A 15556-nucleotide genomic window follows, 5' to 3' on the forward strand; every position below is an offset into this window, starting at 1 on the left:
CATGTATTGTTTTCTTTTGTGATGTGTGTTCATTCTCTTTTTGAGGTCTTAGGGCTTGATCATTTTAAGCTTGGTGGTTTTCCGATATAGAGAACAAACTAGTGGTTACCAGTGGGAGAGGGAAGGGGGGAGGGGCACTCTAGGGGTAGGGGATTATGCGGGACAAACTATTATGTACCAAACAAGCAACAATGTTGTGTTACGTTGTACAACACGGGAAATAAAGGCAATATTTTGTAATAACTATAAATGGAGTATAACCTTTAAAAATTGTGAATCACTATATTGTACACCTGTAACATATAATATTGTACATCAACTATACTTCAATTAGAAAAAAAAAGATTAGTGGTTTTACCCCCAGGATTGGGGTTGGGTCTGTTTAGATGTCACAGCCCCTCTTTGTGGGTGATTGTGAGGAAGGGGAGCAGGAATTGCAGACCACGGTACCAAAGGAGAAAAGCATCCACTACCTTGTGTCCTTCATTAAGGCCGTACCTGGAGCCAGAGCGGAAGTAGATTAGGCTCACAGGCCCGTATTCAGAGAATGCGTGAAGGAGAGCTGGAGAAGTCTTCTGTCGTTTGTTTTCAACAAAACAAATGGAGGGCTTCCCTGGCGGCACAGTGGTTGAGAGTCCGCCTGCCGATTCAGGGGACACGGGTTCGTGCCCCGGTCTGGGAAGATCCTACATGCCGCGGAGCGGCTGGGCCCATGAGCCATGGCCGCTGAGCCTGCGTGTCCGGAGCCTGTGCTCCGCAACGGGAGAGGCCACAACAGTGAGAGGCCCGTGTACCGCAAAAAAAAAAAACAACAAAGCGGAGTTTCTTAAGAGTAGAGATGGTCTCTGGGAGTTCTTTGTTGTTGTTTTGGCTGCGCTGTGCAGCATGCAGGATCTTAGTGTCCCGACCAGGGATCAAACCTGCGCCCCCCTCCAGTGGGAGCGTGGAGCCCTAACCACTGGACCGCCAGGAATTCCTCTGGGAGTATTTTTGTATTCCCACTTGGCACCCAGCAGACTGTTATATGGTGGACACTATGAGTTCCTTCTGAAGTGACAACTCTCGTTGCTGATCCTGTTGCAGAAGCCCAGCACAGCAGTGGAGTATCTCGCAGCCCACCTCTCCAAAATCCACGGCCTGGACTGGCACCCAGACAGCGAGCACATTCTTGCTACCTCCAGTCAAGACAACTCTGTCAAGGTGAGCGGCATCCCCAGGGCAGTTGGGGGAGCGTGTTTGGGAGGCATCAGGGGTGTGTCAGCACTTTCTTCAGAAGGAATTTGCAGTAGGTTAGCATGGCATGTGTTTCAGGGGTGCATGTGCTTTTTGGGGAGCTGGGCAAGTACACCTGGTTATGTGGTCCAGCGGGAGTGATGTAGTAGCACGTATCTGATATGGCTCCTGGCATTTGTTCAGAGGCTTTTCTTCTTTCCCTTTGTGAAAGGAAGTCAGAGACAAAAACATCTAGAAAGGAAAAGAAGTTTACTTGCCAAGAAGTTGTCAGGAAGTCCCATTTCAGGACTGGCTCATCAAAATAAAAACACAACAGATAAACAAATAAAGGAGAAAAGCCCACATGGTCATTAAAGTTATCAAGTTTCCCATTAGTCTGGGGTGGAGAAAGCAATTTTCTCAGGTGATTATCACATCTGCACAAGTTAGGACGTCTTCGATCATCAGCATTTCCCAAATAGAGATGGAGTTGTTTTATTAGAGATTCTCTAAGTTACAGGAGATGCTCAAGGATTTATGTATGTCGGTGGCCTTATTATTTTTGGTTTCTCTCAGTGTTTCTTGTTTGTTTATCCTCTCTGACTGTGGGATGTGATATGCACCCTTGTTCAAAAGGATGCAGGGCACAGAGTTAGCCGTGCCCCACAGTTCCTGCATATGATCAGGTCTCTGCCTGGAAGGACAGAGATTTGATCGCAGAAATTTGCTTAGCAGCTTTAGGATTCAGCTTCAGCAATTTAATGCTTTGTTTTATTTACACAGGCATGTACGTCTTTTTGGTATGGTTAGCAAAGCTAGAATCGTACACTCAGGCTTAAAATCTAACTTCTCTCTTGAGGTTTGTAAATCCCCTGGGGTTGTAATTTATTCTTATGTGCCAACAGTGGTTTTTCTGTTTGTTTGTTTGTTTGTTTTGGATTTAAGTGTTGTCCCCATACCCCATCAGCTTGTTTCCCAACTTCAGGAACCAGTAATAATCCGATTCACCTCCTTCTCTTTCTTTGAGGTCCCCAAGTTTGTCAATATTCACTGACAACTTTACTACCCTTGAGGCCCGGATTCCATAGGTAATAAAATAGAAACAGACCAGTTTCCACATGTGAAACACAGTCCTTATTCCTTACTAGTGGGCTTAGCTTATGAATTAAATGAGATTTTGGGCATGGTATTTGATTTATTCCACTATACCCTGGTAGGAAGACAGTTTTTACTGAACATATACAAATAACATAATTGTAAAAAGTGAAGCAATTTAGAGGCACTTATAATAGTCAGCCATTGTTTTTAGTAATTGGTTGATAAGGCTCAATGCATGCCATTTTTTCCTACATAATCATTTTCTTTAGTTTATCTGACAATTTATTAGCTTATAATTTATAACAATAATTTTCATTCTATTTGTCTTTTGTGAATTCTAAGGGGTCTGCTGGAACAAGATACCGTTGAATGAGTTTCACTTCACTTTGTAGATTGTAAACTGTAAAACTGTTGTATTGAGGGTTAGAGCTAGATCAAGAAGAAAGAAAAGGATTTTTCTTCTATGGCCATTAAAAATAGAAGATGAACTGTAATGAAATTCGTTCATGTCAGTTTGGATAACCAATTGTTTTTTTCCTTATCTTGGGGTAAGCAGGCTATTTTACAAAATTGCCATCTTCCAGGCTGAGTCCTGGAAATCCAGACCCAGTCCCCTTGTGCATTCTGACATGTTCGTGGTATAAGGGGAGCCATATCGAGAAACCCGTACCCAGCGGCTGTTCCCTGTGATGTCAGCAGTCAGGAACCTGGTTCTTGACCGAGGGTCTTCCGACATTTCTTCAGAAAAATTTCTTTTTGATCCCTAGCTTGGAGCAGAGGCCTTTGGCAATGCTAAGAGGAAAGCAGAAGTTACCTATGGATAGGAGGCAGCATGGCTCTGGTTAACTTATTATAATAACCAACTTTATCACATTGAAATAGACTGAAGTCCTCCATTCAACTATAATGTAATCATTTCATAAGACCCCATCAATGATGGCCTTGAGAATAAGAGCTTTTTTTTTTTTTTTTTTTCCCCGGTACACGGGCCTCTCACTGTTGTGGCCTCTCCCGTTGCGGAGCACAGGCTCCGGATGTGCAGGCTCAGCGGCCATGGCTCATGGGCCCAGCTGCTCCGCGGCATGTGGGATCTTCCCGGACCGGGGCACGAACCCGCATCCCCTGCATCGGCAGGCGGACTTTCAACCACTGCGCCACCAGGGAAGCCCCTGTCACCTGTTTTTGACAATAGTTCCTTAATACCTGATAGTTCAGAGTTTCATTCAGTCTTGGCCCTCCTGCCTTTGGTGCTCTGCCATTTCCTGCTTTCATGGCAAACGCTTGAGCTCTAAGTGTGTTTGTTTTTCTGTTAAAAGCATAAACGTCTCTAAGCCTCAGTTTTTGTCTGGCTCACCTGTGTGTTCCCTGCACCTTCCGTGTTGGAGTGGGTGGAAGAGTGGACGTGAGTGGTTGGGCCCCAAATAGTCGCACAGTCACCTTTTTGCTGTGTGGCCTTGACAAGTTACATCGTTTAGTAATTTAGCTTCCACCCTTGAAAAAGAGATTCATAACACCCACTGTATGATTGTTGTAAGGATTAGATGGGATGAAACTCTTAAAGCTCTAAGCATCTGTCTGAAATGCAGTCAGCAGTCAGTACATTTTTAACTACTAGCAATAGCGGTAGTTAATTTAGTAGTTAAATTACTCTATGTGGTGTGAAGTGATACAGGATGAAAAGTTGTCACTCCTACCTTTCAACTATGAAGGTAGTTTAATAGGCAGGCTGGCAGTGATCTGCCTCAAGGAGTGATCCTCATGTGTTCACAGAAGTCTTTGTTTCTCCTATAATGTTTCTAAGTGTGAAAGGGGCGTTTCCTGTGTGTCTCTGTCACAGGAGCATGGCCATGGGGGCTGATTCAAATGCAGTTAGAGGACAGAAGCATGGAATTTGAAGGCTAGGCTTATTTCTTTTCTGTTTTTTTTTTTTTAATATTTATTTATTTATTTGGCTGCATTGGGTCTTAGTTGTGGCACACGGGATCTTTGTTGAGTCATGGGGGATCTTTCATTGCGGTGCACGGGCTTCTGTCTAGTTGTGGCACTTGGGCTCAGTAGTTGTGGTGTGCGGGCTCTCTAGTTGTGGCACACAGGCTTAGTTGCCCCGCGGCATGTGGGATCTTAGTTCTCCGACCAGGGATTGAACCCGCATCCCCTGCATTGGAAGGAGGACTCTTAACCACTGGACCACCAGGGAAGTCCCGGCTATGCTTATTTTGATAGTTGAGTTTTTTTGTTTTTTTTTAAATGGCATTTATTTCACAAATTGTACTGCTTTCTTTCTTCCAGTTCTGGGATTACCGCCAGCCTCGGAAATACCTCAATATTCTCCCTTGCCAGGTGCCTGTCTGGAAGGCCCGATACACTGTGAGTGAGATGCACTACCTCTTGCTCGGAAACATTATCTAGGTGTTTTGGACAGAAGGGGCCAGGGACATTTCCTCTTATTTTTTTGTGAGACAGTTTTCTCCTTCTGTCTTGGTTTAGAAGTGGGACAAAGGTGGTAATGACGGCATAAAAGCTGTTACCTATTTAAAAATTTGCCCTTGGGTCGTTGGGTGAGACTCTCTACTAGAAGTGCTAGACTAGCTGGGCTGGGGAGCTGGGCAGTGTGAAGGTGGTCAGTAAGGGAGGGGAAGAGGGTAAGCTGGAGGGTTGAGAGGCTGGAGGTCAGTGGATCGTGGTGGAAGGAACTCTGGCTTTAGATTCAGAAGACCTTGGTTTAGGGCTTGGCAATGACATTTAATTTTTTTCTCCAGCTTTACTGAGATATAATTGACATATAACATGGCATAAGTTCAAGGTATACAACATGTTGATATGTTACACTTACATATTGCCAAACAGTTACCGCTGTAGCATTTGTTAACACTTCCATCGTCACATAATTACCATCTCTTTTCTGCAAGGAGAACATTTAAGATCTACTCTCTTAACTCTCAAGTATATCATATGGTGCTATTAACCATAATCACACGCTGTACATTAGATCTCCAGAGCTTATTCATCTTATAACCAGAAGTTTGTACCCTTTGACCAGCATCTCCCTGTTTCTCCCACCCCCAACCCCTGGTAACCACCGTTCTACTCTGTTTCTATGAGTTCAGCTTTTTAGATTCCACGTATAATGACATCATACAGTATTTATCTTTGTCTGACTTATTTCACTTAGCATAATGCCCTCAAGGTCCATCCATATTGTGACAAATGGCAGGGTTTCCTTGTTTCTTGTCGCTGAATAATATTCCATTGTATATGTACCACATCTTCTTTATTCATTCATCCATTAACGGACATGTAGGTTGTTTCTATATCTTGGCTATTGTGAATAATGCTGTAATGAGCCATTTAATACTTGTGTGGCCTTGGGCAAGCCACCTGTGTTTTTTGAGTAATAGTTTCCTCCTGTGTCAAACATGAATAATAGTGTTTAATATCCCTTGCTCTTTTTAAAAATTGTGATAAAATTCCTTATTTTTAAGTGTCCAATTCGGTGGCGTTTAGTACCTGTACAATATGTTTTCCCTTTGGAAAAAAAACATGTATGAAAATGCTGTATAAACCACAAAATGCTACAAGTATAGTGGATAGGCTGTTACCGACCTTCCAACTTTGTTGCCAGATGGATAATTGATCAGAGCTAATATATTTCCTTCAGTGTCAACTTGAAAGGGAGCACAGGGATGAATGGAGGGATCTTTATGCATTAGGCTGCCACCTGCTGCGTCATGGCGTGAAGAAGAGAATTGGGGTATTACTTGGCCTTCGCATCTGGGAGCACTTGGGAGGAAGTCAGGCTTTGCTCTTGTGAATTGAAATACTTCTCTGGATTAATATGTTTGCTTTAAAAAACAAACAGGAAAGCTCAGGAGTGCTGCCAAGAGGGCAGGAGACAATCAGTGTGCTCTTAGGTGGCCTTGGCTTAATTCCTTAAAGAACAGAGTCTGCCTGTCAACCAAATGAGCCCCTTAGCTACCTCGCAGATCGGGTGTTTATGAGTGGAAAGTGTCAGTCCTGAAATTGGAAGATTTTCCTCTGCAAAGCTGTGGTCTTGCGGGCCGTGGGAAGGCGCTGCTTCACGTGGGTGGTGTGCTTCTGGTGCATTTCTGCATGGCGGGGTTTGTTTGCTGTCTGGGGTTACCCTCAGTGTGCTTTGCACGCTCATTCTGGGAATGTACTCGATAACTCTCAGAGGGAGCTCGTGGAGAGGAGCCGGGGTGTTCCCGCGTGCAACCCCTAGAGCCATTTGCTTCTTTTACATTAAAAAGCGTTCTTCTCCAAGTATTTGGCTTAGCTTTATTTTTTACTTGCTGTGGTCCCTTCCATCAGCAAAGAAAAAAAAAAAAGGAAAGCAAATGAAAAGTAGGTGTTGATGGTCAACTGATGGTATTTGGAAAAATGTTCCCCAGGTGGGTTGGGGCCTCCCGTCAGCCAGTTTATTTTAATTAGGCGAGAATTCCAACGTGGGTAACTCAAGACTCGGCGGATTCTCCCTGGAACAATGCCTGCTTTTCCCTCTTCTGCCACAGCCTTTCAGCAATGGATTGGTGACCGTGATGGTTCCCCAGCTGCGGAGGGAGAACAGCCTGCTCTTGTGGAATGTCTTTGACTTGAACACGCCGGTCCATACCTTCGTAGGCCATGATGATGTGGTGCTGGAATTCCAGTGGAGGAAACAGAAGGAAGGTGGGTGGGAGGGAGACCGCCAACTGATTTCCTCCTGAGCCCTGCTCACCAACAGCTCCCGTCGGGGTGGGCCCCGTGATCGGAGGGGAGGATGCAGGAACAGGGCTGGCTTAGGAGCGGGAGTCAGGGAACCTCCCCCTTTAATCGTAGGTGGGTGATAAGGTGTGTGGCTCTGCTTCTTCCCCCCAAGTCCATCCTCTTGTGTTCTGTGTAGTGTCTCTCCTACGTGGAAGGGATCTGGAGACGTTGGTAGCCTTGCTGTTGGATCATTTCTAGAGCTGAGAAACTCGGGTCATCGCACACTCAGAAATCCCTGGCACTTGCTCCTTCCCCCCCGTTTTTGTTTATTTGTTTGTTTTGTTTTGTTTTGGCTGCAACGTGCGGCTTGTGGTATTTTAGTTCCCCCATCAGGGATCAAACCCGGGCCCTTGGCAGTGAGAGCGTGGAGTCCTAACCACTGGATTGCCAAGGAATTCTCCCTTCCCCCTCTATTGATGAGGGAGATGCAAGGTCATCATCAGTACCACCTACCACGTATTCCCACTTCTCTTCACAAGCACACAGTGGTATTTCACCTCCCAACCCCTTGAAGATAGGTTTGGCCATGTGACCTGCTTGGATTTTGAAACATGAACGAAAGTGATGCAGTCTCTTTTGGGTTGAAGTGGTAACAGCCAGTGTGCAATTATTTACCCTCTCTGCTTCTTCCGAGGTACCTGGAGAAACTCCATGTGGCGCTGCTCCCACCAGGGTGGGGGTGAGGTGAAGATGTAGAGAGAGCAGGAGAGCCTTGCATTAAGCCACTGAGATTTGGGGCTGTTTGTTATTGCAGCTTAATCTAGCTAGCTCTCATTCATGCATCATAAGTATAAGGGGGGTTAGGAAGCCCTCAGCCTCACTTTCTCCACCAACTCACCATGCAAACTTAATTTCAACCTCCCTTGTCTTGAGATCTTATTGCCACACTCTCTAAATATTTTCCAGACCAGAAGTATATTTCATGCTCTTTTCATATCACAAAAGGAAAACCGGGCAGCGGAGTGGTGTGACTTGTCCAGAGTCCAGGAGAGGTCTCTGGTGGACCTGGGATTAGAGCAGTCATCTTATCCCAGCTCGTTTGTGACCTTCACAAGCCTCTTCTAGGATAGTTTTTTTTGTTTTTTAAATTTTTATTTATTTATTTATTTAAAAATATTTATTCATTTATTTGGCTGCATTGGGTCTTAGTTGTGGCATGCAGGATGTTTGTTGTGGCATGCAGGATCTTTCACTGTGGCACGTGGGGTCTTCGTTGCAGCACACGGGCTTCTCTCTAGTTGTGGCTCAGGGACTCTAGAGCGCACGGGTTTAGTTGCCCTGCGGCATGTGGGATCTTAGTTCCCCGACCAGGGATTGAACCCACGTCCCCTGCATTGAAAGGTGAATTCTTAACCACTGGACCACCAGGGAAGTCCCTAGGATTGTTTTTGAAAGGAATCTTTTGATCAGGCTCTTAATTTTCCCATCTTCATTTCCATAATCTGACTTGCTTCTAGAAACACGAGGCTGCTTGGTCTCTATCCCATCAATTTCCATGCTTGACTTCATCTTTCAACTCTTTGTCCTGCATTTTGCCATTGAAAAGAGATGATAGAGTTTCCCCATGGTCTGGCAGCGAGAGGTTGGCCTGTAGTTTTGGACTGAAATAAAAAGTTTTTAGCAACCCATTTTCAGTTGTCTGTGTCATCTGTAAGCTGGCAGGGTGAATTGTATAAATTGAGGCTGTCTAGCCAGTAGTGAAATTTTGAGTACAAGTTATAGGTGTTTTCTAAAATTCCTTTTTATTGTGAGATATATCATCTACAAAATTGCATAAAACATGTAGAGTTTATAATGTGAAAATCTGTGTGACTACCACCAAGGTCAAGAAAGAAAGCATTGTTAGAACCCGGAAGCTTCCCGATCACAGTCCTTTCGCTTTCCTAGAGGTAAACACTATCCTAACATTTACGATAGTGATTTCTGTTTTTATTTTTACAGTTTACCACCCATTTCTGCATCCCTAAAAATACTTTAGGTTTGTTTGTTTTTGAACCTTTTATAAATGTAGTCATCCTGCATGTATTCCTTTTTTAAAAAAAAATTGTTTAGTTGCAGCATGCGGACTCTTAATTGCAGCATGCACGCGGGATCTAGTTCCCCGACTAGGGATCGGACCTGGGCCCCCTCCATTGGGAGCCCAGAGTCTCACCCACTGGACCACCAGGGAAGTCCCCATCCTGCATGTATTCTTATATTTTACTTCTTTCTCAACCTAATGGTGTTCCATTTTCTTTTTACTGCCATGTCTTCTTAGTCAGTTTTTACTGGACCACCTCAGGCTTTGATGTTGGTTTTTCACTGTGGTGAAGGAACTCTCAGAGGTCGGAAGAGAATCAGGATGTTGTGGTCCAAGGAAAAGGATGCTTCGTGAAGGAATCAGAGGTCATTGGTTTTGGGTTTTGCTGAAGGATCTCCATGCAAAGTAAGAGCGAAGCACTTAATTGTGTAAATAGGTATAAATAGGAAGCCATACGATCATTAGGAGACCAGTTCCAAAAGCTGATTGAGGAGGGAAGCCTGATTGTAAGACCGTGGAAACAGAGGCGGCACGAACTGGTTTTGTGAATGAGTTTGCCTTCAGAGGCAGGGAGTAGACTAAATTCCTTGGAGGAGGCTGCTGCCCTCTGTTTGAAGGCAAGGAGAAGAGGCAAGAAAGGGAGTAGGTGTGAAAGCAAAGGCCCTTTGAAAATAGGGAATAGGGCCGAAGACCCAAGTAGAGGATTTGGGTTTAGAAAGGAATTAGGCATAACTTTTCTTCAAAGTCAGGGACATGAAAAGAGGCTGGATGTGGAGTCAGAAAATTGTTGCTGGGGCTTCCTTGGTGGTCCAGTGGTTAGGACTCTGTGCTTTCACTGCCGAGGGCCCGGGTTCAATCCCTGGTTGGAAAACTAAGATCCTGCAAGCCATGCAGCGATGCCAAAAAAGAAAAAAGAAAAGAAAATTGTTGTTATGAACATGGGCTAGATGGTGGTTCTCATGACAGGTAGTAGCTCAGAATAGTTGCTGTCTTGATAGTTGTACACAGGGATGTATTAAAACATGGAGGAATGAAGACCTGGTTGAAGGCAGTGACACAGAGAAGGAACTTTGGCCCTCACTCACTCTGTTCTTTGTTGCCTCAGTTTCCCCATCCATAATACGAGGGAATGGATGAAATTATTTCTAGATTCTTTGCTCTCTAAAGATGGCCATAAAGAAGATTCTAGATACCGCAGAATTACCCTGAAATGTTCTGATCTTCCATAAAGCTCTTTCAGAAAGCACCTTGGACCTTTTTATTGATAGGATAATTTCCCTTTGACCAGTCCTATCGTGTGAAAATACAATTCAGTCAGTTAAGAACATTAAAGATTGATTATTCCTTTTATAAAGAGATGCATTTCCTTACCAAAAAATTATTTTAAACAGTAAGATGTCACGATGCATTTAAAACAATTCATTTTACAAGCAACCTATTCATCCCCAGCTCCTCTGGAGCACGTAAAAGGAAGAACATTTGTGGAGGTAAAAGTTCAGTGAGACGTTAAATCCCAGCATCTCTCTTCACTTGCTAATTTGTGAGCTATTATTTCACTTCATTTAAGTTTCTGCTCAGGACTTCCCTGGTGGCGCAGTGGTTAAGAATCTGCTTGCCAGTGCATGGGACATGGGTTCAAGTCCTGGTCCGGGAAGATCCCACATGCTGTGGAGCAGCTAAGCCCGTGCACCACAACTACTGAGCCTGCGCTCTACAGCCCGCGAGCCACAACTACTGAGCCCGTGTGCCACAACTACTGAAGCCCGCATGCCTAGAGCTCGTGCTCCAAAACGAGAAGCCACCACAATTAGAAGACCGTGCGTAGCCACGAAGACCCAGCGCAGCCAAAGATAAATAAATTTATTAAAAAAGAAATAAGGGCTTCCCTGGTGGTGCAGTGGTTGAGAGTCCTCCTGCCGATGCAGGGGACACAGGTTTGTGCCCCGGCCCGGGAAGATCCCACATGCCGCGGAGGGGCTGGGCCCGTGAGCCATGGCCGCTGAGCCTGCGCATCCAGAGCCTGTGCTCCGCAACGGGAGGGGCCACAACAGTGAGAGGCCCGCGTACCGGAAAAAATAAATAAATAAATAAAAATAAGGTTCTGCTCAAAGGTGACTTCCTCAGGAAAGTCCTGTCTAAAAATAGTTCCCCTGTCGGTCTCTATCCTCTTATCCCATGTTATTTTTTTCATAACATTGTCACTACCGGACATGTTATTGTATGTTTCTACCATTGGAATGTGAGATCTGTAAAGACAGAGATTCTTTTTTTTTTTTTTGCGGTACGTGGGCCTCTCACTGTTGTAGCCTCTCCCGTTGCAGAGCACAGGCTCCGGACGCACAGGCTCAGCGGCCATGGCTCACGGGCCCAGCCCCTCAGCGGCATGTGGGATCTTCCCGGACCGGGGCATGAACCCATGTCCCCTGCATCGGCAGGCGGACTCTCAACCACTGCGCCACCAGGGAAGCCCAAGACAGAGATTCTTGTATTCACTTTATAGCCCTAGTGCCTAGAACAGTACCTGGCATATAGGAGATGTTCCATAAATATTTGTTAAATGGATGAATGGATGAATGAATCTCCCCCCATCGCAACCTGTAAGAAACTTGATGTTGAATCCAGAAAAACCTCCATGATTCTTATCTGGTGATTTCTAGGGTCCAAGGACTACCAACTGGTTACGTGGTCACGGGATCAGACCCTGAGAATGTGGCGGGTGGATTCCCAGATGCAGAGGGTATGTATTCAATGATGCTGTGGAGGAATGTTAACTGGAAACACCAGAAACTTAAGATAGAGGATTTGGTAGTTGAAGAAGTTAGAGGATACGTAATGGACATTTAATACGTACTTGCCGGTTGGCCGAGTGGCTTGTGTATGCTACACTGAGGCTTTGAGGTATTCAAGAGCCCACTTCAGTATTCAGCACTTGAAGGCTTCAAGGCCTCTGAATGTCTTTGTTTCCTCTTGTCCTGATCTAAGGTAGTGTGGGTTAGCATACTGAGCAAGTGGCTTGGGGGCTTCATTTCTTTCTCTTATAAATGGGCTAGAAAATCTGCCCTGGCACTAGGCAGTGTTCAGAGTTCTCCACGTTCATCAACACCACCTGTTAAGTGAAGCCCTTTCCAGTTTTTGCCCCATAAATTGTATCTGTTCTTATATGAAGCACAGTGGTCCCTGTGTGAACTGCTTTCGTGGCCCTTGCTTTGCTCTGCCCCATCACGGGGTTCTGTCTTCTCATCTGGTGGCTAAATTCCTTGAAGGTGGGATCGCTGTCTCACTTGTATTGCATCCCATACAGCACTCTGTACAGAGTGGATAGAAAATGCTGGGTCAGATTTGCTACACTGCTTAGTACCAAGTCATTCATGAGCAATTTTGGTCAAATACCATCACCTTATTGCCTTTTAAATCTGTTTTCTCCAAAAAGTACCATTTGCTCCAAATGCTTTGAGGTTATGATATTTTTGCTCTTGTGTTGGCTGAATAACTCCATCAAGGCTGGAGTTTAAAAGGTTTTCTGAGATTTGCGTAACCTATGAACAGGATAAAACATTTTCCAGGGTAGACTAATAGAGTCTGTTACCCTGTGTATTTAACCAGGGAGAATTGGTGATGGGCAAAACTCATTTTGATTGTATCTATTTGGGGCTGACATCTCTCTCCTTTGTGATTCCCATTTTTAAGTCAGAACTCAATCAAACACGACAGTCCTTTCCACTGACTTCTCTAGACCTAGATCTATCTCCTCCCCTCTGTTGCAGCTTTGTGCAAATGACATCTTAGATGGTGTTGATGAGTTCATTGAGAGCATTGCTCTTCTGCCGGAACCAGAGAAGACCCTTCACACTCAGGATACAGATCACCAGCACAACTCCAGCCACGGGGAGGAAGAAGGTAATTGGTCACACTGTTTTAGGTGCGGTGCCCCTCTGTGCATCTCCGAGTTGTGGCAAATACCCCAGAACTGCTCTCTGAATCCATTTCAGAAATCTTTTCCAACAAGTTACCCTCTCTCTCCTGCTAGTCTTAAAGGAAGACCCCCCAAGCAGTCTCCTGGAAGAGAAGAAATCAGAGCAGCTGGGCCTGCCTCAGACTCTGCAGCAGGAGTTCTCCCTGATCAACGTGCAGATCCGCAATGTGAACGTGGAGGTGCTCAGGCTTAGCGAACTGTCTCTCGCTTGCGGTTGGCGGTTGGTGGGTGAGGGGACTATTTCAGCCATGATTTAGGCTAGCAATATAGCTTTGCTGCTCCAACAGGGAAGTGTTCTGTGCTTGCTTTTTTGTTTTCTATGTTATCTAAGGACATAGATATTTTACAAACGCAGATTATTTTCCCTTACCCTATTATTTTCTCATAAGATGAACCAAGGGATAAACTGATGCTCAGATGTCTTAAAATATCCTTAGATGCTCTAACACCTCATTTTACTCTATGTGAAGATGCTCAGCTCCTGGAAAGTTTAGTGTTTTGGTGGGGGTTACTGGCAAAGTTAATGGCAGGGCTGAGTTTGGAAGCCAGCCTCCTGACTCTCCAAGGCTCTTAGTACTTTGCTGTACGATCTTGCCTTGTAAGCTGGTCATTTCCTCAGAGATTTAGATGCATGTTAAGAAGGTGACCAAGCCTCTTTGTTCATTTAACACACGGAGAGATTTACTCTTTTCCTTTTGGGCAGGTATTGAAATTCTGTGCTTCAGGGAATTGAGTCTTTCTGTGAAGGAGTTTTAAAACTTGATTAATTTTTCTCTTGCCCAGATTCAGTTAACAGTAGGCCTGGATCTGTGCACTTACATAATTGTATCATTTGGCCTTTAAAACAGCTCTGCAATAAGTGGTTTTATCCCCACTCTACAGATCAGGAAACAGAGACACTACGAAATGAAATAACTTGTCCGAGGTCAACAGCTATTTGAATCCGAGTCTCCAGATTTCCCATATGTGTGGCTCTTTTTGCCATCCTCCAGCTGCCATCTCTAGTTGGCAGCACAAGAAATCAAAAGAGATAAAGGATTCCTTGATTAATTGGTTATCTATATCAACTCAGTTTATATTCCCTTTGTCCCAGTTGAGAACAGTTTGGATATCCAGTGATCAGTCTAAGAAGGAGATCTTGATTCCTTTCCCAGGACTGCTTTTTAAAAATTACTGAGAGGGACTTCCCTGGTGATCCAGTGGTTAAGACTCTGCACTTCCACTGCAGGGGGCGTGGGTTCGATCCCTGGTTGAAGAAGTAAGATCCCATATGCTGCGTGGCATGGCCAAATAAAAAAAAATAATAAAATAAAATAAAAATTACTGAGCTGTAATTCACATACCACAAAATTCACCCTTTTAAAGTTTACAGGGACTTCCCTGGTGGTCCAGTGGTTGAGACTTTGCCTTCCAATGCAGGGGGTATGGGTTCGATCCTTGGTTGGGGAGCTAAGATCCCACATGCCTTGAGGCCAAAACACCAAAACATAAAGCAGAAGCAATATTGTAACAAATTCAATAAAGACTTTAAAAATGGTCCACATCAAAAAAAAATCTTAAAAAAAAAATAAAGTGCACAATTCAGTGGTTCTTAGTACATTCACAAAGCCATGCAGCCATCACCAGTGCTACTTCCAGAGCATTTTCATCATCCCCAAAGAAGCCTTACATCCCCTAGCAGCTTCTTCCCATTTCCTCTCTCGCCAGCCCCTAGCAGCCCCCGTCTTCTTTAGAGAGAAGGATTTTCCCAGGAGTACTTTTTTTTTGTTTTGACATCTTTATTGGAGTATAACTGCTTTACATTGTTGTGTTAGTTGCTGCTGTATAACAAAGTGAATCAGCTATACGTATACATATATCCCCATATCCCCTCCCTCTTGCGTCTCCCTCCCACCCCCCCATCCCACCCCTCTAGGTGGTCATAAAGCACTGAGCTGATCTCCCTGTGCCATGTGGCTGCTTCCCACTAGCTAGCTATTTTACATTTGGTAGTGTATATATTTCATTGCCACTCTCTCACTTAGTCCCAGCTTACCCTTCCCCCTCCCCGTGTCCTCAAGTCCATTCTCTACGTCTGTGTCTTTATTCCTGTCCTGCCCCTTGGTTATTCATAACCATTTTTTAAAAAATTCTATATATATGTTAGCATACAGTAGCTAACACATGTTAGCATACATTTCTCTTTCTGACTTACTTCACTCTGTATGACAGACTCTAGGTCCATCCACCTCACTACAAATAACTCAGTTTCGTTTCTTCTTATGGCTCAGTAATATTCCATTGTATATATGTTCCACATCTTCTTTATCCATTCATCTGTTGATGGACACTTAAGTTGCTTCCATGTCCTGGCTATTGTAAATAGTGCTGCAGTGAACATTGTGGTACATGTCACTTTTTGAATTATGGTTTTCTTAAGGTACATGCCCAGTAGTGAGATTGCTGGGTCATATGGTAGTTCTATTTTTAGTTTTTTAAGGAACCTCCAT

At 44.4% G+C, this 15556-nt stretch overlaps 1 protein-coding gene across 12 annotated transcripts in view; it reads left to right on the forward strand.

Annotated features, from left to right (window-relative positions):
• WDR59 (WD repeat domain 59) overlaps positions 1-15556 on the forward strand; it is a 123302-nt gene that overhangs the window by 31841 nt on the left and 75905 nt on the right. For all 12 annotated transcript variants that reach the window (XR_007474412.1, XR_007474411.1, XM_033434352.2 and 9 more), the window contains exons 8-13: positions 1084-1200; positions 4600-4677; positions 6840-6996; positions 11752-11831; positions 12859-12991; positions 13122-13246. Coding sequence is in view for 10 of the 12 variants with exons in the window: in XM_033434352.2 (XP_033290243.1) it covers positions 1084-1200; positions 4600-4677; positions 6840-6996; positions 11752-11831; positions 12859-12991; positions 13122-13246 (690 nt within the window). In the remaining 2 variants the exon portion in view is untranslated. The remainder of the gene's footprint in view (positions 1-1083; positions 1201-4599; positions 4678-6839; positions 6997-11751; positions 11832-12858; positions 12992-13121; positions 13247-15556) is intronic.

This window comes from Orcinus orca, chromosome 20 (assembly GCF_937001465.1).
Source record: "Orcinus orca chromosome 20, mOrcOrc1.1, whole genome shotgun sequence".
In the NCBI taxonomy this organism is placed as follows: domain Eukaryota; kingdom Metazoa; phylum Chordata; class Mammalia; order Artiodactyla; family Delphinidae; genus Orcinus; species Orcinus orca.